Below are 23,536 nucleotides of genomic sequence, written 5' to 3' on the forward strand. Positions count from 1 at the left end.
TCGTACATGAGAACATAATATTTCTACCATGTCACCTCCCATAACCTTGCCTTATGTCCTCCTTCCTCCCGCTGGTGCCAACCCCCAGACAGGATCTGTTTTACCTACCTGTTCTCCATTTTTGGAAAAGACTTTTTTGTTTGAGATAGCTATACAGGTGTTTCACTGTGATATTTCCACATATATATATATATATATATATATATATATATATATATATATATATAAAATAACCCAAACGGACAGTGTAGCAGTGTGCCATTGTGGCTGCCAGAGGAATTGTGTAAAGATTCAACAATACCGTTATCTCTATATGAGAAAATTCACTGATAATAATAAATTAGGCAATTCTAATCAGTGGAATGGAATGGAATATTCAAATAAATGATGTTGAAACTATGGCTATTCATTTAGAAAGAATTAATGTACATCTCTACTTCACATCATCCTCAATATAAGTAAAATACTTGAAGAAAAAAATTTTTGGAGTAGCCTTGGAATGCAGAAGACTTCTTATGAAAAATGCAACATCCAAAGCTGGTGCAGGTGGCTCGCACATGCAATCCTAGCTACTTGGGAGGCTGAGATCAGGACTGAGGCTCACAGCCAGCCTGGCAGATAGTTTGTGAGATCCTACTCCAAATAACCAGAGGAAAATGGACTGGAGGTGTGGTTTAAGCAGTAGAATGCCTGCTTTGCAAATGTGAAGCCCTGAATTCAAACTCCAGACCCACCCCCCCAAAAAAAAAATTCAAAGCAAAATTATAACATACAGAAGCCATAAAAGAAATGACTGAAGCCAGGCACTGGTTGCTCACGTCTGTAATCCTAGCTACTCAGGGGGCAGAGATCAGGAGGATCACAGTTTGAAGCCAGCCCAGGCAAATAGTTAGTGAGGCCCTATCTCAAAAATATCCAACACCCACTCACCCTCACACACACAGAGAAATGGCCGCTGACGTGGTTCAAGCCATAATGCATCTGTAGGCCCTGTTCAAGAAAGAAATGACTAAGGGAGATTTGATGAAATAAAAATAAAAAACTTCTGTATGGAAAAAGTCATTATAAATAAAAAGAAAATTAAAAGTCACCATAATAAAATTAATAGAAACTAAAATGCATCATAATTAAAATAAAAAATTAAATCAAAAGTCATAAGCAAAATTAAAATAGCATACAGTTATAGTTCTTGCTTGAGCCCAGTAGTTCAAAATCAGCCTGTGCAACAGAGCAAGACCCCAACCTCAGTAGATATATAAAAAGAAAATGGAAAACAGACAAAGAAAAAGTCAAGCGATAGATTTGGAGAAAATATTTGTACCATATGTAACAGGCAAAGGATTAATTAATACCCAGAATATATAAAGGGATTTTCTAAATTGATAAGAAAAGATAAACTACCCAATCTAAAAAGAGATAAAAGGTATCTACAGGCACTTCACAGAAGAATCCACAAGTGACTCATAAACATAGGAGATGATGCTTACATTCAGACTTATCAGTGAAGTGGCAATAGATGGACATGAATTAAAAATACTGCTAGAACTCACTGTTGATGACTGGTGAGTGGCTGCTGGCATTGGTTTATAACTCAATGATGTTGACTATGTTTGACTTGGTTCTTCTGAGGGAAGGGAGCTGCCATATCTGTAGAAACCACACTCTGTTTATAGCTGGTAGAAAAAGAGGCACAAAGTGTGTGTGGGGGTCCTATTAGAAAAGGTTTTCCTAGAGGCTTAGACTTATGCTTGGCCAGAATTGTCCCACATGGCTTCTCCTAGCTGGGTAGCTGAGAAAAATGAATATTTGGCTTTCCAGCCTCTCGAGGGGAATGGGCAAGGAAATAGGTTTTGATGTACCATAACCTCGGTATCTGTCATATCCGCAGGTAAGAGAATGGGAATGTTTGTACAAACTATGACCCATCATTGGTGAGGAAAACTGCAACAAATTGATTAAATATGTAGAAACCATTATGGGAAGATTGCCAAGATGAGGAACAGAATATATAACCTGAAAAAATATAAATACTTTATCTCTGGGGTTGGGAAAGGAATTTGAATAGTAGAGGAAGACTTTCAGGCTTTACTCTATACTTGAGAATGGGGGTCCTATACTTCTTGAATGATTAAAAAAGAAATGCCAAGCAATTATTTGCTCTTCTCCCCCAAAACAAGAAAAACCCAAAATTCTCTTCTTTGCTCCTGGAATCTACTACATTTTTCACAATGGCCTTTGATTTCTCTTTTCTTCCCTATTCCCATGTCTATACTCCATTTTTACTAGTTTGTGTCAGGTTGATTGCAATTAGGCTCTGCCACTTATACCTACATTTTTTGAGGGGCAGTTTGAACTCAGGGCTCTGTGCTTGCTAGGCAGGTGTTCTATCTCTTGAGCCATACCTCCAGCCGCTTTTGCCTTGCGTATTTTTGATATAGGGTTTTCCTTTTTATCCAGGCTGGCCTAGACTGTGATCCATTATTTGAGCTTCCAGCCATAGCTGGGATGACAGGTGCACAGAACCACGGCCAGCCATTGGTTGAGATGGGGTCATGTGAGTTTTGCCTGGGCTGGCCTGGAAACATGATCTTCCAGATCTCTGCCTCCCAAGTAGCTAGTAGGATTACAGGGGTGAGCCACCCCAGGTTTACTCCCATCACCCATCTATCCACAAATCTTTTATGTATTTATTTTTTAAAAACTCCACCACAGTGTTCAGAGAGATGCCAAAGTGTCCCATGGGAAAAGAATTCTGTGGTCTGGTGAATCTGGAACCGCTTTGATCAACATAGCTAGAAAATATTCCTTCAGAGGGGAATAGCTATAACTTTAAAATGCTAGTGCTAAAGGAATCTCTCACAGAGGAGACAGTGTGTAGATCTCAATCTATTTGACTATACAACCCTTCTTTTGAGGAATACTATTGTCCTTCTCAGAATGAGCATTGAGAAATAATGAGCCAAGGTGAAGATGTTTGTAATTGTCTAGCATCAGCGGCCTTGCTCAACATGCTCTTACATCTAATTTTCCCTGCTTCTCAAAATGAGTTTCCTTCCCTGCTTCTTCCTTCAGGGGTCAGCGCTAGTTCCTCTTCCTCTGGGGAGTTCTTCCTAATCATCTTAGTCCCCCTGACCTGCGGCATTTACACCAGAACTCTCCACTGTCTACTCTGAGCTCCCTTTCATGGGTCCAACCTGAGCAGCACTGAGATTATCAGTTAAGTAATCTGTAGTAGGACAATGTGTGGCTGCTGAGGCAGTACTGCTCATCTTCCCCGACTTGAATGCTCACCACTTGGACAAAGTCCCCAGGACCTCAGATGAACCTCCTCTCACTTTATACTGGCAGTGAAAGCACTGGACATGGCACTAGTTTTCTGTGGTTGCCATAACAGAGTATCACGAATGAACACAAAATTTTAATTTATAGTTCTGTGGGTCAGAAGTCTAATATGGGTCTCACAGGGCTAAAATCAAAGGGTGGAGAGGACTGTGTTCCTTCTAAGGGTCTTTCCCAGCTTCTAGAAGCCTCTGGGTCCCTGGGATCCTCCAACCTCAACACCTGTGAGGGATGCTTGAGGTTTTCTCACATCGCATCACTCCAATCTCTTCTGCTACTCTTTTCCATTTTATTTTTTAATTAGTTAATTATTAATTAATTTTTTGTGGTACTGGAGATTGAACCCAGGCCTTTCCCACTTTTAAAGGAGTTTTATGGCAACACTGGGCTTACTCAGAAAAATCAAAGCTAATATCTCTATTTAAGTTCAGTTGATTGCAACCTTAATTCCATCTGTAAGCTTAATTCCCCTTTGCCTTAGAACCCAACGTTCAGTTTCCATGAACTGGAAAGTGGACACCTGGGGATGGGAGAAAATTATTCTGCCTGCCACAGGCAGAGTGTAAATTGAGAGTTTGCATATTGGTGGCGGTGTGTGTGTGAGACAATACGTAGGGAAGACTCTTTTGGGATTGTAAAACTCCCTCAAATGCAGGGAGGCCCTACAGCATGATCTTTAGCAAATCACCTGAGTCTCAGCACTGACAGTTCCCCTAAAATGGAAATTGCCATCCTTTGTGTTCTCAAGAAAATAACTATGTAAATAAGCTTAGCTTAGAAGCTGATAAATAGGCCCCATGAAGTTCTTGATGAGTAGTGATGAGGAGGGCGGGCGAAGTTATCCAAATGACATCTGAAGAGGGTTGGAGAGATTTTCGGGGAAGAGTGGGTGCTAAGCTGGGTTGGAATCCAGTAAAAAGAACCAAGTTTCGTTGAAGCTTCTGCTTAGGCTTAAAAAACTGAAGAAGTTAATGACCACACTTCCCTGGGACAGAGTAATGAACTCAAGGCGGAAATCTGTGAGGTCTCCATAGGCAAAGATTTTATGTTACTTAATTCAATCAAGGCCAGATATATCATAGTTGTTGTTCTGTTTCTTAGTACCGCACACAAAAAAAGGAAAGGTTCCACCGAGATTTGAACTCGGATCGCTGGATTCAGAGTCCAGAGTGCTAACCATTACACCATGGAACCGCCACGCGTGTGTAGCCGCCTTCCGCTTTCTAATCCTTATAGAACCCCGCCCCCATCCGCGAACACACACTGAGAGGCGCGGCGGCGCTCGCACACTCCCGGCGCTGCGCTTCCCAGCATGCAGGCGCGAGAACTGAACTGGGGTCCCCTAGGACTGTGGTTCATCTGGAACTCTCAGATTCAGTGTCCCCTGTGAGCCTCGTTGAGGATAACTGCGCGAGTGAGAAGCTGAAGACCGTACCGAAGGACCGCCGTGGGCACGCCCTTCCCGGCTCAGGGGCGGGGCGCCAACTCCCCGGAAGTACTTCCCGCAAGGGGCTGGGGCTTGCCGGAAGTGACGCAGAGGCAGGGAGGGGCTCTCCACCCGGTCCGGCAGCTGAAGCTCGGCGCCCGGGTTATCCCTGCAGCGACGCCCCCTGGTCCCACCGAAACCACTGCTGCTCCCGCCCATTCGCTCCTCGGCCGCGCCATGGGCACCCGCGACGACGAGTACGACTACCTCTTCAAAGGTGAGGCCGTGGGCTCGCACTGCCCACGGAGCCCCCACTCGGGCCTGGGACCCTCCCCGGGGACCCGCGTGCTGGCCACCCGGGCATTGGAGTTGCCCTGCCTCAGCCGTTCCTTCGGGGCGCTCGTACCGCGGTCCCCCGTGGAGCTCCTCCTCCGCTCACACGGGGGTCCCACCTCACTCTGTCTCTGCGGGGCGCGAAGGCCTTCGTAGTCTGCGCCCCTCGCCGTGTGTCCTTCCCTGGTGGACTACCGTCTCCAAAGCCGTGAGGTTCCTTCCCGGGGGTTCCTGGCCCCGCCGCCCCTCCCACCGTGGATGTCCTAGGGCTCATTGCCCCTCCCTGGCAGGGCGCGCCCTCCCTCCTCATTCCCCACCAGCCCTTCGAGAGGCCCCGGACTCCTTTCTCGGCCTCCCGTGGGCGCGGGCCCCCACTTTGCGTCTCCTCGCCGCCCATCCCCGCGGGCGGACGCCCCCTTGGTCAGATTCTCGGGTCCCGGGCCCAGGCCCCCACCCCGTGGCACTTCTCGAGGTCATTGACCTCGGCCTGTCCCTTCCCTCCCCAAGGATCGACAGCTCTCTTGCTCTCTCTCTCCCTGTGCCTTCCCTTGCTCAAATCGTGTTTAGAGCTCTTGTGTCTCCGGTGCGGCCCGGCTGATGGGAGGAATGACCAGGGGGGTTGTCCATCACCCACGCGCGCACTTGTCGCAGTGACCCGGCAGGCTGGTGACGTCCCACCTAGCCCTTTTCCCCTGCTGTCCTTTCCCAGCTTCATCCAGCCCGGGATAACTCTTTATTCGGCTAGCGAGAAGGGGTTGCGGATGGGTGGTGGCTGTTATCCTTGCCAGACCTGAAGGCCCAGTTCCTGAACAGGAAAGGTTGTGCGCTGCACAAATACTAGCCTGCTTATCACTATGGACTCGTTGCTTCCTGCTGCAACGCTGGGAGGACCCAACAGGAAGGCAAGAGTCCTGGTTGGCTACATACCTTTTCCAAACGCTGGAAGGTGATGGTGGTGGTGGTGTGCTCTTTTGGCCACATTAAATACTTACTATAAGGTAGGGAAACATGTAGTGTCCGTGGACAAAACATAACGGAGGATGGGGAGTAGAAAGAAAAAATTGCTTATTGGTCGAGTCCGGAAAGAATCCAATTTTTTTTCTTTAATCAACAAAGATGAAGGATACAGTTTTCAGTGAGACAAGTGTACAGTAGATCTTTTTTGTATTGGAAATGCGCTCGTTCTTTGGTAGGCTTTCTCTGCTGCCGAATTAGAAGGGCAGCCAACAGTAGCGAGCTGAACAAAGCTCAGTACCAGGGAGGAAGAAGCCATTGCTATAAAAGCTGTACTGCGGAGGGTGGAGTTAAGGGTGTTGAGCATGGTGACTGTTTCTGACTTTGCCATTGGGTGCTAGGAATGATTGACCAAACCAAGCAGGAAACACTGCTTTGCTTTACCAATACTTTGCAAGTCTTGGTATGCTAGCTGATAATACACCCTTATCAACACTTCTCTGAGCTAGGATATTCTGTGTGTAGGACTAAGTACCTTCAACACCCCCATACTGGAAAGTCACGGACTGTTAGGAGGATACCTAATTAAGTTTACAAAAAGAGAGAGACAGAGACAGAGACAGACCTGGGTTATTTGCATACTGCTTGCTGAAGGCATCTGAGGTGAAATTACTTGAATCTCTGGAGACTTTGGTGTTAAAGCGAGTTTTTTATTTTTTATTTTTTAAGTACTGTATAATGGCAGTGGGCAGCTAACCTCCTTTGGAGTAATCAATTTAATTTACCTGTTTAGTTTTGGTTCTGGGGATAGAACTTGCTAGGCAAGTGCATAGTACCATTGAGCTGCATTTCCAGCCCTTGGTTTTTTGAGACAGGGTCTTGCTGTGTAATCCAGGATGGTCTAGAACTTGAGATCTTGCTACCTCTGGTTCCTCAGTGCTGGGATTACAGGTGTGCCTCACTACTGTTAGCCTTTGAAATGGATTAGGACAAGATCATGGTATTTCTCCTGTTTGATTTAGAACTTGAATGTTATAGGAAGTTGTTTACTTTTTTTTCCTCCTAAGAGTATTAATTATCCTGGATTGGTTTAAGGACTTTAATTTTAATTTTGGGATTAGACCATCCTTCTAACAATAAGAACACAGAGCTTTGGAATCAATAAACCTGGGATTGAATCCTGACTTAGGTCTTTTGATTTATGACCTTGGGAAAGTTAACTTTTGAGCTTCAGTTTCTTTAGAAGAGGAAATACTGCACTACCTGCCTCTCAGGACTGCTTGAGGAATACATAAGACTAAAATTTTAGTTCCTGTGATGACTCAAATATATGGTGAATGAAATTGCTGTGGTTCTTGTCAGTTTTTTGAGGCTTAAGTCTTTATTAATAACTACAGTATTGAAATGTTAGTAAAGAAACATAAACCTAGGAAATTTACAAAGCATTTTATGTTTACATGGGTTATGGTTTCATTTTGTTACATGTCTTGCTGTTTAAAACAGTGCTTAAAAAATTCTGCTGAGAAGACTTTCCAGTTTTTTAAAGCTCCTACAGGATATGAGTCACTAAAAAAACCCAACAAAAAAACTTTGATGCTGATTACTTAACCAGCTTATTTTTTATACAATTATCATATAAAAATGAAGCAAAAAAATTTTTAAAAAAAATTTGTGTGTGTGGTACTGGGGTTTGAACTCAGGGCCTACACCTTGAGCCACTCCACCAGCCTCCCCCTTTTTTTTTTGTGATGGCTTTCTTTTCAAGATAGGGTCTCTGGAACTATTTGCCCAGGCTGAGTTTGCACTGCGATCTTTCTGATCTCTGGCTCTTGAGTAGCTAGGATTACAGGTGTGAGCCACCGGCGCCTGGCCTAGAATGATTTCATTTTACAGAGATTTATCCACTAAGACGAACTGCAGCTATTTCTATGTCAAAGAACACTTACCTGGCTTTCCCCTCATGGTTTAAGGGAATTGGAGTTAGTTCGTAACTCTATAACCAGTTGAACATGAAGATATATTTTTATTAGTGTGGGAATGTGATGTGGAGAAAGCAGGACAATTCCAAATTATGTATTTGTTCTTGAACATTAATCTTTAAGGTTTACAGTTAAGAGTTTTGGTGAGGGGAGTTAGTTTCATTTTTAAAAACTTGACTGTTTAAAAGCGCTGATCTTTTTACACACTGTGTAGTTAAGGTCTGGTGGGACACAAGTGAAGTAAGCACTGTTGTAGTTCCTGTTTACAAATACTGTGGGGGAGACCAGTCTAGTTCAAGTCAGATTTTTCTGCATTTTCTTTTGAAGTTCACTTAGTAATTAACCATCAGCTGATTGTCAGTAGAAGCGTCCTTGTCTTCAATCTTGGTAGTCTTTCACAATATTTGGTTGAGCAACTCGGATTCCGCTGAATCTGGAAAAACTTGTCTAGACTTCAGCCTTACTGAATCCATTGTTCTAAAGACTTTTGGTGAGACTGGACTATAGTATAGTTGAGAGAGTAGAAATGTCTTCAACTTTTTGAAAACCTTTATGAAAATGATCACTTATCCTTTCAGTTGATAACTTTTAGAGCTGATATGCTGCGTGATGTAAGGAATTAAATTTTAGTCCAGTAAATTAGTTTGGCAGAGAAAGTTTAAACCTAAATGTGGTTGAAGAGGTGAAGGTTTTTAATTAAATGCATAATTAATATAATTAATGTGTGTATTCCTTCCCCTTTTATAGTATTTATCATATATTGCCAATACATTTATACTAGGTATTGGAGTTGTTAAAATTCGTATGAGGCTAATTAGTGATAATGAATCTTATCAGGTTATTTTAGGAATTCTAATGGTGTTCAATGTAGAGATGCTTTTATTTAATATATAAATGCCATCTAGGTAGCTATGATCATAAAATGCTGAAGTGGGAGTACTTTTAACCTAAGGTACTTGTTAGGGACAACATACAAAGGCTATTACAAATTCCTTTTTTGAATTATAGGATGTATGTAATCTTATAGTTCTTCACGTTTTAAAAAAACAATTAAGGGGATGTGGCTATAGCTTAGTGGTAGTGTACTTAGCACATATAAGGTCTTGGGTTAGATCCCCAGCATCATCAAAGGAAAAAAAAAGCAATATTGTCATTTTAATGAGAGAAGCTATTTTGAGTCCTTGAAGAAAAGTTCATGAAGTTTTGTTTTTTAAATCATAGCCAGTAAATTCTTATGTTGCTTGCTTCCTTCCTCCCTCCTTCCCTCCCTTCCGTTTATTTAGTGAGCCTCCCTGCTTTGTTTTCTCATTGGTTTATGAGTAGAGGCAGCTTTCCTTATTGTGTCACTTCTCAGCATCTGTTTGGCAGTACTATTCTTATAGAACCCAGTCTTCTCTTGCTGTTTAAGATATCCTTTAACAGGTTGCTAGTCTTGGTTCTGGTGATCTTATCCATGTTTAATTGAGATAACTTTTTTTTGGGTGGGACTGGAGTTTGAACTCACGGCTTCTTAAGCACTCTGTCACTTGAGCCACACCTCGAGTCCATTCTGCTCTGGTTATTTTGGAGATGGGGGTCTTGAACTCTTTGTCCCAACTTGCCTCTCCATCTGTGATCCTCCCAATCTCAGCCTCCCAAGTAGCTAGGATTATGGATGTGAGCCACTTGCACCAGCAAGCGATAACTTTTTGTATTGTATAAAGCATTCATGGATATTGAGTTATTTTCAGATGAGTGCTGGATTTTTTTAAAAACATTAGAATTAATTGGTTACATTAGGGAAAAAAGTTCCCTTCTTACCTATCTTTATTATAGCATAAAGATTTGAAGTTGGTGAGATAGTGCACTTAATTATTAGTTAAAAGTGGAGGTCAAAAGATAAGAAATCAAAACATCAGAGTGCTAGAGTTTTTGTGGGAGGTGGAGCACTCACATGTGCCCTTTGATTTTTAAAGTACAATTGGCTCCTGAATTAGCAATTGATATGGTGGTGCCTACGAAGTAGCTGTTTTCAGTCTTTTGGTTTTCCCCCTCTTCCCTGTTTACACCTCAAGTTAGTATTTTATACCTCAGTGCTTATGTGGGGCAGAAGTGACTGAAGGCAGATTTCTTCAGCAGATTGTCTGGCCTCTTGTACTAGGGAGCAACTGTGAATGTAACCTATTAATGGGTGGACTGTATGAGTTAGAAGTAACCACTCTCCTCCATGGAGCTCCTGATGCCTGGATGATTTCTTGCTGAATCAGCTAATGGAGGAAGCTGGAAAGATAGACATTTGATAATGTGTTTTCTCCATGATTGTCCAGAGGCCAGCTTATATCCGTTTCTGTGACAAGGAATGCATAATGGACTCTTCTTTTCCTCTGGCCAGAGTTCAGTGAGCTCTCACAGTTTTTATACCCTCTCTGCCTGCACCTCCAAATCCCAGTCTTCTGAGTAAGGCCTGGTCTTATTCCCCGGACTTAGTCTTGCATGTTTGATTTTTGATTCCTGGTGTCTAAGTCAGTCAGCTGTTTTTCAATAGGTAAGAAGCATTAGTAGTCAACAGTAGAAATAAATATGTTTCTTGAAATGCCAATAAAATTTTTTACAGTGGAAAAAATGTTCAGCTTAGATTCTATAAACCTGTGAACTCATTTTGATCTTTAAATTCACAAGGAAAATGTTTTAAAACAACTTGTCTTAATTGTCTGTTTCCTCCATGCTTTTGAAATTCTTAAAAGTGTAATACCACCTTGGGTGTAAATGTTAGTTAGTAGATAAAAACTGCCTCCTATAGACGTTTTGGGAAGTTAATTGATCTAGTCAAATTTTGGGCTGTCTTTTAAAAAGATTGATGATAAGTGAAAGTGTATGCCCTTCTTGACATTTACTAACAATATGTCAGTTATTAGTCAGCTTCCTAGGGCCCCTGTTTATCCTTAATGAAGTGGGGCTTTTGGGGTGAGCTTTATGCTAGTCTGATAAGTGAAGCTGTTGATGGTCTTCATAGTTTCTATATCTGAGCAGCAAAGTTTATAAGTGTGATACCTCACATTTTAAACATGTTTCACCTTGCTTAGCTTTCAGCCCTTACTTTATACCCAGTCTTTGATGAAACTAAGTAGAACATATTCATTCTCTTCCTCCCCACCCACTAACACCCTTTATTTTCATGTCTAATACATTTTAACATCATAAGTTGTTCGTTTATTTTAGGACCTATCTTTCAGGTTATTATCTTCTAAGGTAGCAAGGTAATTATTGCCTTGTCATCAGTTGTCTAATGCACCTATGATTAAAATTGTAGTTTTTAAGGGCTGAGGATGTAGCTCAGTATAGAGCACTTCCCTTGCATGTGCAAGGCCCAGGTTTGATCCTGGCATTGAAGAAAAAAAGTGCAGCTATGCTAAGCAGATAATGTGTGGAAGTCATTATGTATGTAGAAATAGGTTAAAAAGAATAAACTGATTTTATGATGGGTAACAGGTCAAGAGCATGGACTATTCAACCCCTTACCCCAGCCCTTTTTAAAAATCACATACCCTATTGTTTTTGCTTTATTTATTCTGAGGCCAGACTTCATTCTGTTGACAGCAAACTACTTTTCTGATGGTAGTCTGAATGCTCTTGCCTCATTTATCTAACATTAATTTCTTTGTCTTTTCAGTTGTTCTTATTGGAGATTCTGGTGTTGGAAAGAGTAATCTCCTGTCTCGGTTTACTCGAAATGAGTTTAATCTGGAAAGCAAGAGCACCATTGGAGTAGAGTTTGCAACAAGAAGCATCCAGGTTGATGGGAAAACAATAAAGGCACAGATATGGGACACGGCAGGGCAAGAGCGATACCGAGCTATAACATCAGCGTAAGTTTCTTTCTTTTTTTTTTTTAAAGGATATTCTTTTATTTATTTAATTTTGAGGCAGAGACTCAACTGTCTCATTATGTAGCCCAGGCTGGCCTTGAACTCATAATCCTCCTGCCTCAGCCTCCCAAATGCTAGGGATTACAGGTATGTACCACCATGCTCAGCTTGGTCTTGTAGTTTTTAAGCTTTGTGAAGTAGGTTATTATCAAGTGAATTAGCTGACTTTTGGTATTGGAAAAGGTCCAGTAGTCCCTCCTTAACCTCAGGGAATATAATTCAAGTGGATGCTGCAACCACAACAGTACTGAATCGTGTATCTTTTCATTTAATGGAAACACTTTGTGGCTTCTCTTTGGCATATTCTAGTTGCTAGCATTACTACTTCTGCTTTTTGGGACCATTATTGAAAAAGGGTTAATTGAGCATAAGCACTGTGATACCATGATAATTGATTTGATAACCAAGAAGGCTACTTAAGTGATTAATGGCCAGGTAGTTCATACAGTGTGGATACCCTGGGCAAAGGGATGAATCACATCCCGGCCTGGATGGAAGGGGGGATCTATTAGAGGTTTTGTTACACTTCCTAGGATGGCACCAATTTAAAACTTACAAATTATTTATTTCTGGAATTTTCCATTCAATATTTTTGGATTATGGTTGACTGCAGATAACTGAGACTGTAAAAAACAAAAAGACATATAAGGGGGGGCCTACTGTACTTTTTTTTTTTCCTTTTAAGAATTCTAGTATTAGGAATTGATAGAAATTCATTTATTAAGCATGTTTTTAAAAATACATAATCCATGTGTTGAGTTCTTCCTGGTGTCACATCCATGTTGTCATTTTCTGATAGTTGAATGTGTTTCTGTTTTCAGATACTATCGTGGAGCTGTAGGTGCCTTATTGGTTTATGACATTGCTAAACATCTCACATACGAAAATGTAGAGCGATGGCTGAAAGAACTGAGAGATCATGCTGATAGTAACATTGTTATCATGCTTGTGGGCAATAAGAGTGATTTACGTCATCTCAGAGCAGTTCCTACAGATGAAGCAAGAGCTTTTGCAGGTTGGTAGTATTAATCCCACAATATTACTGCTTTTCTTACTGTTACGTCTTAACAATTTTGATGCCCTGCTAATGAGAGTAATAGGTTAGAATCGTTTCAGAAAAGTAAACATGAACATTCAGAAGAATTGTTTTGAGTTTGTGATGACTCTCTTTTGCTTAATTTTGAGTTATTTTGAAACACTAGTGTTTTGAGTTTTTGCTGTCAAAAACTGAACATAAGCACTGTCTTCTTTTTTCTTCCTTGAAGGAGTAGGTGAAATCCATCAGTTTATTCTGTGTTCCTGTGTCTTTTTCCATTATGCCTCTATACCATAGCGAGGTTGCTTATACGAGTCTAAAAGTTAGTGTCCCAAGGAGTGGCAGTGACCAACAGGGATGTATAACTGCATAGGAGCCGTAAGTTTTTGACTTCATAGAAGATCTATCTTTTGTTCCTGTTTGGTAGGAGCAACTATCAGAAAGCAACATTGTGCATTCTTGGCTAGTAAGTCATGGCCTTGCCCTAGTGATTATTGTGAATACTTTTCTGTGACATTTTTAGTGTCCCAGGCAAGAAGGCTTTATATCAGATATTATAGTTACATAATTCTAAGTGCATACCATAGCTATGTGGTTGATAAGAGACGATAGTAAAAGATGGAAATAGATGGGTGTTTGATAAGTTTATTACATTTCGAATAGTGTTATTTATTGCTAGTGGTAGTATTTGGTGCAGCAGGTATTTAGTTTAATTAAAAAGCCAATGAAAATGTGTCACTGCTAAAGCATGAATAGACTGTTGCTTTCACTGTTCCGGAAATTGGGCAAGTCTTGATATTTTTGATGGGGGTGGGAGGGGGGAGCGGATTGAAACAGAGTCTCACTGTGTATTTAGGCTGGTCTGGTATTTGCTATACCCTCAGCCACCCTTGAACTTGAGATCTTCTTACCTCAGCCTTCCACGTGCTGGGATTACACATATGGACCACCAGGCATGGTGGTCTTGAGTTTTTAAGAAGTTCTGTTATTTTCACTTTTGTGATCTTGGCTGTATCACATCTCTTGCTTTAAAACTTGACAATGGCTGGGTATGTTTTCAGTGGTAAGAGCGCCTGCTTTGCTCTGGGTAAGATTATTGGCTCCCTGCTGGATGGAGATACTGGGCTGGGATGTAGCTCCGTGGTAGAGTACTTGCCTAGCATGTCCAAGGTCCTGGGTTTGATTTTCTAACACTAGAAAAACAAAAACAAAACAAAAGTTAAGGCTGAAGTTTTTGTGTCTCCCCACAGAAAAGAATGGTTTGTCATTCATTGAGACGTCTGCTCTAGACTCTACCAATGTAGAAGCTGCTTTTCAGACAATTCTAACAGGTAAGATTTACATGTTCAGGTTATGACAGTGGGAATCAGTAAGAACTGGATTTTTATAAGTAATATAAACAAAATAATCAGAAAACATACTTACCATCTGAGAGTGATTATAATTTGAGAGCTACTATAGCAAGAGCAGTTTAGAATGCAAAATTAGTTACAAGTCTTGCCCAGTGAGCTTCAGTCATCCTACTTCACCTGCCTTATAGTGGGAAAATCTTTGAAAGTAGTTCATTCACCTGCATTGTTCAAGCCATGTATTCCATACTTCATGGTCACAAGCACAAACATGTTTAAATACACTTTCTTCTTTTTTTCAATGTATTTTCTTAGGGTAAATATTGAGACCCTAGCTATGGAAAGATTTAAATGCACCTTTGAAATTAGATAAGGAAAAAAAATGAGGCAAATACATTAAGGAATTTAAGTGAAAAAAAAGTAAAATTCTCTTATGATACAGAAGACGCAAGGTGTCACTTGTAGGTAAAATCAGTCTGTGATTGCATATAGAAGAGTTTAAGTAAGTAGTGGGAAAGGGACAAAGTTCGTAAATTCATGCTGTTTTGGAATGTGGATGACCAGGTCAGCCTCCTGGATAAGAAGGTATTTTATTTGTGCTGGCTCATATTTACCCTGACTTTATTAGAATGACCAAATTATCAGTAAATTTAATGTTAATCCTTTAATAAATACTTTGATGAATTGTTTTTAAGTACTTCTAAATTATACATTACTTTAAAGAACTTCCAAGCTACAGTCAACATATAGCACAGTCAGATGTGGCATTTTGAAAAATCTGTATGTAGAATTGTTTAAATTAGTTTCCAGTTATAATTAATAAGTTTTAATTTAGTTTTTGTATGTAGCACTTGCATTAGAGGTGAACAGATTTTTAACTTTAAAGTATTACCTTATTTTACTGTAAAAGTGTAAGGAGTAAAGTCTAGGAATTAAGAGCATGTTTTTGGAAGTCTGACTTGGGTTCTGGTCCTGGCCCTTCCACTTATTATTAGCGCTGGAACCCTGGGCACGTGACTTGCCCCATTGAGGTTTTAATTTCTTTGGCTGTAAAGTTCAGATATGTTTTGGGGAGTTAATTTTCCTTTTTTGAGAGAAGGCTTGTGTTTTTAAAACCTTGTGATATGCCTTGATGTGGTATGATTAGCATGTTGTGTTGCTATTTAAAGGGCTTTTTTTTTCTTCTTTTTTCCTGTTGCTAACCCATAGAAAAGAGTGGTCTGTCACTGAGTCATTTGCTCTGGACTCCAAAAATAAGTATGGGTTAGCGCCTGTGAAGCACTTCGCTAGTCCTACATAGGGAACATTTTATATTAGTGCTAAATAGCAATTAAGGCATAAACAAAAACTTGTTAAAATAAATTGATAAGTAGTATACTATTTTATTGGAATTGTTTTTTTCTGTTATCACAAGAATAGTAACTAAAAATCTTGTGCAGAGGTCAAATAAAGAGTTTTTGTAACATGATAGCTTTTCCTTAGTATCTTTACTGTGTAAATTGTAGATTGTTTTAAGCAAGCAAGATTTGATTTAATATGCAGTATGTCTGCAAGTCCTACTTGTTTGTTTTTTTTTTTTTTTTGGCAGCACTGGGGCTTGAATTCAGGACCTCACGCTTGGTAGGCTGGCACTCTTATCACTTGAGCCACTCTGCTGCCAGCCTTTTTTTGTGATTTTTTTTTTTCCAGTGGATGGTATCATGAATTATTTGCCTGGGGCTGGCTTTGAACTTTGATTCTCCCAATCTCTGCCTGCTGAGTAGTTAGGATTACAGGTGTGAGCCACTGGTGCTCTGCCCCTACTTTCTTTCTTTGTAACCACTTTACATAGATTCTGTTGAGTCAATGTGTAGATTGCTAGATTAAACCTAAGAGTTTTAGGATTTTAGTTTTTGCTTTTTTGCTCCCACTCCCTGTGTCACTAAAGTCACTATACCTCCCTGGTCCTCAGATTTATAGTGTTTTAAAACTCATGAGTTAAATTACCTTAAAGGTCTATGAGTCATTTTAAGGCCTCTGAAAACTTCACCTGAAAAACTTTTTAGAATTGGGCATGGTGGTGCACATTTTGTTATCCCAGCTGCTTAGGCAGGAGGATGTAGAGTTTGAGGCTATCCTGGGCAAAGGTTCCAAGATCCTGTCTCAAAAACAAAGTAAAAGGGAAAGGTCTGGGGTATAGCTCAATAGGCAGAATATTTGCTTAGCATTCAAGGGACTCGGGGTTCAATCCCCAATACTAAAAAAAAAAAAAAACCCAACAAACCTTTTTGGGCAGTTCTCATTGTTGGGATATTTTCTATGTCCCAACCAAATCTCCTCTGCTATAATTCTAGTCCGTTTATTCTGATCTTAATCTCTAATCTATATATTCTGATGCCTAACCAAGTGTTTTCTTCCATCTCCAGTGCATGTATCATTTTCACACCAAACTTTTGATCTACTCAAGCATGAACCCTAATCAGTTAGCAGCAGTACATACTTAAATTTGAGCTGTTTTATCCTTAAAGATGAAGAACATCATCTGGCTATTTTTCTTAAATTCATTCTAGATTAGATTTTTGTTACTGCTTGAAAGCATAGACTTAAGTTTTGCTTACTACCACTTTTCTTTATTCAGTATCTCCTAAGCTTCCTCCATAAATCTCAGTGTTATAGAGGTCTTGCATATGGCAGCAGACATCTTTGTTGTTTTGCAAATGTTAGGATGTTTGCTCTAAACTTTTCTTCCTCTTACATGTCAGTGTGGGAGTATTAATGCATAGAAAAAAAAAACAGGAAAAAGTATAGTAATCTCATTAGGGTTGATTCTACCTTGATTTAACAGTATTAAGGAACATCTTTATTGTATTTTGATGTTGCTGGAAGAAAAAATAAGCCTTTTATTTTTAACATGCAAAATTATGTAGTATTGGAAAAATTTATCTGCTACTTTTAAGAATTAGTGTGATGATTCTGTGGCACTTTTTAGAGGTTGTTAGCTACTAACAAATGAGCCTGGTAGATCACTCAACCTCTGTATTTCAGCACAGCTTTATTTTCTTTCCACCTCAGGTTCACTGAGAGGTTTTTTTTTTTTTTTTTTTGGTGTGGTGCTAGGGATCAAACCCAGCATGCCTGGTCACTGCTCTGTCAACTGAGCAAATCCTCAGCCCTAAGAGATGTTTTTGATCCATATTTGCCATATTCTTTTATTTTTTTCTTTTAACTTAGTAGTTTAACAATTACAGACTTAATGAAAGCTTGTAATAATAGTGTGAAGAATTTGTGAATATTTGATACCCATGTTTTGCAAATGTTAGTATTTTACCACATTTATTTTATCCTCTTTCTCCCTATATATGTATATACATAATTTATTTTTCCTGAAATGCCCCTTTTTTCTTAAGTACTTTTCAGGGTGTATTTCCTAAAAATAAGGACATTCTCTTTCATAACCGTAGTACAGTGATCAAAATGAGACAGTAATCAATGTTTAGCTACAGACCTTTATCAATTTTTGCCATTTGTTCCAATCATGTCCTTATTAGCAAAACAAAGTCTGACTCAGATCATGTGTTTGATTCTGCTGTCCTGTCTGTTTATTAGTGTCTTCTAATCTGGACTACTTCCTTTCCATTTTTCTTTTTATTGACCTTAACCTTTTTGAAGGGTTATTTTGTAATGTTTCTCATTTTGGGTTTACCTCATGTTTCTTCATGATTAAATTCATCTTAAACCCTTTTGGCAGGAATGCCACAAAAGTGGTTTCAGTTTACTATGTCAGGAGAATCCTAATAACTGGTTGGTCTTATTCATTATTGGTGGTGTTAATGCTGATTGCAAGGTGATGTCAGTGAGGTTTCTCCATGTAATTAGTAAGTCCAAGGTAACTTTTTAGTATGAAGAGTTAAATTCTTAATTCTGTGGCTGAAGTAAATTTAATTCACTTAGCATTTTGGCTCTTTAAAAAGGTGTTAACTTCATTACAGTAGTGAAAATCTTAATTAGGGGTAGTAATAGCTTTGTTCTTATAATTTGGCACTCTTTTAAATACATGAGAGTATATCAAATTGGAATTTTTTTTATCTTCAAGAAACTTACATGATAAACAGTGGGTTAAATGGGATCAACAAATTAAAAGCTTCTGTCTAGGCTATAGTGGAATAACTCAGGTTTTGTTGTTTTCACAATTTGAGTAGGGACTAAAGAGTTTTAATTTCTCTTATTTGCTAATGTGGAACAGTTACATTTAATCTCTTTAGAATTACTTTGCCACTTGATCTACACTTCCATTACAGTAGAAATAGGCATATATCCTTTTTCCTTAGCTTGTTATATATAAAACTATCTTACATTAATATTTTACTTCATATTTAGATCTCTACAAGGGATCCTGATAGAAGAATGATAAAGCAGATTCCTTTTCTTTCTAACCATCCCTAACCCTTGGAATCCTGGGAAGAACTCCATAGGAATTAATTTATCACATTCACTTGGCTCTTAAGGAGAACATGCCTTTGAAAGAGTGAAATGCAGGACTTACATCTCTTAGCAAGTTAATAGTCTCACCTTTTCCCCTACTGAAATAACCTTCTCTAATCAGGTACCAGCTACAAGGTACCTCTTTTCTATTTTCTTTTTTTTTTAATTGTTTGATTATTCATATGTGCATACAATGCTTGGGTCATTTCTCCCCCCTGCCCCCACCCCCTCCCTTACCACCCACTCTGCCCCCTCCCTCTCCCCCCAACCCCCTCAATACCTGGCAGAAACTATTTTGCCCTTATCTCTAATTTTGTTGAAGAGAGAGTATAAGCAATAATAGGAAGGAACAAATGTTTTTGCTAGTTAAGATAAGGATAGCTATACAGGGAGTTGACTCACATTAATTTCTATTTTCTTATCAAAGGTTTTTTGTTTTTTTCTTTAATGACATACCTAGCCATAAGAGACTTAATAGGTGTGGTGTCTCTTAATGCTGTTTATAGCCGAAAGAAAAAAATTCCCCTAATTTTCTTACTAACATTTTCCCTCTTTATTGGCTTGTTGGCCGTTTTTATGAGCAGACATCTTTTTGGTAACTAGAGTAAATGCAGCAGCAGTTCATTTCTAAAAACGCACAGTGCTTATGGGGTCACACAACAGTGCTCAACTTTCTTGCTTTGTAATGCGATCTCTTTAATTATTTACTTCTCTCTGTTCTCTGAGTCTGCCTTTGCCTCCCTTCCAGGGTTATGGATATTTGCTTTTCCATGTGAGAACTTGGATTTTCTTTTTGTTCCCTTAACTTAATCTTCAATTTGTAAAGAAGTCAAAACCAGCGGGGTGACATATTTAATCATTTGCCCTTGAATAAGATGCCCCAGCTTGGTATTAGAGAGGAAACATAAAGAATGGTGTGGTTTAGCCACAAGTTGATGATTATCCTTCCTTAGCCACTAGCCCGATTGACTGAGTAGACTGACTGACTGATGGTCAATTTTCTTTGCTCTTAACATACTCCGTATCCTTTGTGTGTATGTTTTCGTTTTAAGTTTTAATCAATAGCTTGTCATTATTTTAATTTTTTTTGTAATTAAGTTTCATTTTTTACTGCTATAACTTCATATTTGAACTACTGCCAACGTTCTCATACATAAAGTTTAGCTTTCCCTTCCGCCAAAAAGTATGAGAAAAGATACATTTTGGTGAGTGAGTGTTTTTGTTAGTTTAGGTATTAAGTTGACTACAACAACTTGCTTTTGTTGGACTTTAAAGAAATTAGTTGTTAATTTGAAGAGACTGCAGTAGGTCAGTTAACATATTTCTTTCTCTGTGCTTTTTGTTATATAAAGTTTCTAACATACCAAAAGTAGAATAGTATCATGAACACTCTTGTAGTCATCAATAACCATTGACTCCCTCCCCCATCATTTGAAGTAAATCCCAGATAATACATTATGTCATTTGTGAACATTTCCAGATCTAAAAAATTAGTACTTAAACTCATAACAAGACCACAAAAACTTGGCAGCAATTCTTATTACTATCTGTTACCTGAGCAATATTAAAATTTCCTGACTCAAGTTTTTTAAAATTATATTTCCAGTTAGAATCCAAATTATGTTCATACATTGCAATTGGTTGGTATGTTCTTGGAGCATTTTGAAAATGTTTCTATTTTCTGTTTTTTAGAAGTTTCAGATACAATGAAATAATAGAGTGAACATCCAGATACCCTTCATCTGGAATCATCAGTTGTTCATATCGTTCATATTACTCTTATTTTGTCAAGCTATTAGACTCTCATCCCCAACCCCTTTCAGGTTTTAGAAAGTAAATTACAGACATTATGGCACTTCGTTACTAAATATTGAGGCATTTTGTAAGAACAAGGCATTCTCCTACATAATCACAACATTATATGTCATAGCTAAGAAATTTAACATTTATATGGTATTATCTAATGTGCAGTCCATATTCAGATTTCTCTAAGTGTATTAATAATGTCCTTCATAGATTTACTTTTGAATTTTTAAATTTAGCAGTCAAGGATCACACATTGCATTGATGGAATATTTTATATCTGGGGTATCAAATAGAATTGCTGCTAGCCTCTGGTTGCTGTTTGGCACTCGAAATATGACTCATGGATGAGGAACTGGATTTTAATTTAAGTAGATGTCTACTATATTGGATAGCACAGGTTTAAAATATTTGTCCTTGTTTCAGTCTGGATTTATCTAATTGTTTCCTCATGATTAAATTAATTTTAAACATTTTTGGCTGGAGTACATGGGTGTCCTGCATAGGAATACATTGTGTCCTTCCTAGGAGGCTTATCATATCAAATTTTCCCATTTTTAGAATTTCTGTCTTTTGAAGATTTTTTTTTTTTTGGAATGAATACTGGGAGAACAAGGATAAATAAGATATATTCTCTGTTCTTAAGAAGTTTATAATCTACTTTTAGACCAAATAAAATGTGTTACATATAGATACTGCAGAGACGTTTAATAACATTTATCCATGCAGTTAGTTATCAAACGTCTACTGTGCACTCTATGCTGGAGATGCAGAAGTGAATAGGTAGACACTTTCAGTCTTTATAAAGCTTGGTGTTTAGTGGAGGAGGCAAACACTAAAAAACTAGTCTTGATAAGTGTCATGAAAGTAAAATACAATGTGCATGTAAAATCTTCAGTTACCTATAATTACAACTTAACTTTAGTTCAGGAGATTGCTGATAAATGCATTAGAGTCTTCCTTTTCCAAGAGTCTTGGGATTTTAGGATGTTTATGAAGTTATGTTCTTCCCTACATAGCCTTAGAAAAATACATGATGTATCTGTATTTGATAGTGCAGATTTATTTATTTAGTGTTTGCACAGTTCCAATGTATGTGAACTTTATTTTTGGTAAGTAAATACTTTTATGACTTAATTCAGATTTTTGTCTCTAAACTATGTAATGCTCTGTAAACCAAGATTTGTTTAATTAACTGGTGAGCCTTTCCCAGTCAATTAAAATGGAAAAACCTTTGTTTTGCTTCTTACCATAAGGGAAATTGTTAAAATAGTAGTTTGATTCTAATCAGTGGTTATTTGAAAATAAAACTTTTTATATATTCTGTTATGTGTATCTTCTGTCTTGATAAAGATCAAGAACATACCAACTCTTTAGGGTTATTTCATACTAAGTACTTCTGTTTCCTTTTTTTCATTTAGAAATATATCGCATTGTTTCTCAGAAGCAAATGTCAGACAGACGTGAAAATGACATGTCTCCAAGCAACAACGTGGTTCCTATTCATGTTCCACCAACCACTGAAAACAAGCCAAAGGTGCAGTGCTGTCAGAATATCTAAGGCGTTTCTCTTCTCCCCTAGAAGGCTGTGTATAGTTCATTTCCCAGGTCTGAGATTGAAATATATTTGTAATTCTTGTGGTCACTTTTGTGTTTTATTACTTCCTCATCCTTACGGATTTTTCCATGTCTTGAGTCTTTGGATTTTAGGTTTATAAAATCACCCACTTTGTCCCGAATGACTGCAGCTTTTTTTCATGCTTTGGCTTCACTAGCCTTAGTTTAATAAACTGAATGTTTGAATTCCTCAATTACTGTTTACTTTTCATCATGGAAGCCTGTCACTGTAGGACATAATAGAATTTAATCACTTGAAGTTCAGACTTACTGGTCTTAATCAAATCAAACTAAGAAAACCTTAGAAATAAGCTATTATTTTGCCACAGAGCAGCTTATAAGTAATACACTTTTCTCAGTGCATTGTAGATTTCAACAAATCTAAGATTTACCCTGTAAACATAGCAGGATTTTGAGAGCTTGAAAATTTTCCATTATTCTGAAGTCAATTTCTAAAATGCCTTAATAGGTTTATGTAGTTTAGTAAATTTTGTTTAATTTTTGTAAACATCAAAATTGAATAAAGAAGGGGGCATTTTTTTTTGGACAAGAATTAGCTTAACAAACACAAAAGACTGTTCCGGTTTTGGAAGGGGTGTGGTTATGGGGCCATAAGTTAAACAATGCTGCCTGGCAGGCTGGGAACTGAGAGACTGATAGATTCCTTCTTGAGGTGCCTCTGTTGCAATGTCAGTAGCCCAAGTCATTTAACTGACCTAATTTCTCAGCAGTAGATTATGTGGCATTGTACTGCTCTTTTACAATAACTGATTCAATGCTCATGATACCAAATATTGAAGTGTTAATTTTGTTTTAAAACCATCCAGTAAGTGAAATGCAACCTAGTTTGATCACATCTCTACCCTACCAGCAGGCATGGGTAATTATTTTAACAATGCTTATGTTTAAGTTTTGCAGTGCATAATGGAAAATAGTCTAGTTGAATCTTTGGTTTTAGAATGTCTAAAGAATACAGTGAGAGGTTAATTTATGCTAAAGTGGTACCAGTTAAAGGCATGTATTCTTTTAGTAAGTAAAATGAAATAGTACCTTGAGTTTAAATAGAATGCATTTAGGCATTGTAGAGACCTGAAGTAATTTTTTTCCACTACATAATTGAAATCAGTGGAGTAACTAGTTTCTGATTCAGAAATGTGCACACTAATATTTAGTTTTACTTCCTTGTGGGTAATATTAAGCACTTTCTCTGCAGTTTTCTGAAAGTTGTCAACTGCAGAGATACTATTCAGGATGATGGGATAATGGAAAAATGTGTGTGTGTGGGCTTGCATAGATTACTATGTTTCATAGTTAATCCTCTGTCTTTTGCTGTG

At 38.5% G+C, this 23,536-nt stretch overlaps 2 protein-coding genes and 1 non-coding gene across 6 annotated transcripts in view; 1 reads left to right on the plus strand and 2 right to left on the minus strand.

The window, feature by feature from the left end:
* Positions 1 to 4,461: 4,461 nt before the first annotated feature.
* On the minus strand, positions 4,462 to 4,533 carry Trnaq-cug (transfer RNA glutamine (anticodon CUG)). The gene has a single exon. It is a non-coding gene; the product is annotated as a tRNA-Gln (tRNA).
* Positions 4,534 to 4,856: 323 nt separating this feature from the next.
* Positions 4,857 to 22,396, plus strand: Rab11a (RAB11A, member RAS oncogene family). Its single transcript, XM_020180501.2, has 5 exons — positions 4,857 to 5,042; positions 11,681 to 11,876; positions 12,758 to 12,951; positions 14,223 to 14,303; positions 22,007 to 22,396. The coding sequence occupies exons 1-5, from the start codon at positions 5,003 to 5,005 to the stop codon at positions 22,144 to 22,146; spliced, it is 651 nt and encodes a 216-aa protein (XP_020036090.1). The 5' UTR covers positions 4,857 to 5,002; the 3' UTR covers positions 22,147 to 22,396.
* The window catches only part of Megf11 (multiple EGF like domains 11), a 338,852-nt gene continuing 328,938 nt past the window's right edge, over positions 13,623 to 23,536 (minus strand). For 2 of the 4 annotated variants that reach the window (XM_074066262.1, XM_074066258.1), the window contains one exon: positions 14,032 to 14,165. In XM_074066262.1, the coding sequence (XP_073922363.1) occupies positions 14,160 to 14,165 (6 nt within the window). In that variant the 3' untranslated portion in view covers positions 14,032 to 14,159. Of the gene's footprint in view, positions 14,166 to 23,536 lie in introns of all 4 variants that reach the window. The other 2 variants (XM_074066252.1, XM_074066260.1) reach the window with 2 other exon arrangements.

Source organism: Castor canadensis, chromosome 2 (assembly GCF_047511655.1).
Source record: "Castor canadensis chromosome 2, mCasCan1.hap1v2, whole genome shotgun sequence".
Classification (NCBI taxonomy): domain Eukaryota; kingdom Metazoa; phylum Chordata; class Mammalia; order Rodentia; family Castoridae; genus Castor; species Castor canadensis.

What these genes read in the sequence shown, in the direction of transcription:
- Rab11a (XM_020180501.2), top strand. Translation starts at nt 5,003, where the DNA reads ATGGGCACCCGCGACGACGAGTACGACTACCTCTTCAAAG. An exon ending in GTACGACTACCTCTTCAAAG is followed by an intron (nt 5,043 to 11,680) that starts GTGAGGCCGTGG and finishes TTGTCTTTTCAG; the next exon opens with TTGTTCTTATTGGAGATTCT. An exon ending in TGAAGCAAGAGCTTTTGCAG is followed by an intron (nt 12,952 to 14,222) that starts GTTGGTAGTATT and finishes GTCTCCCCACAG; the next exon opens with AAAAGAATGGTTTGTCATTC.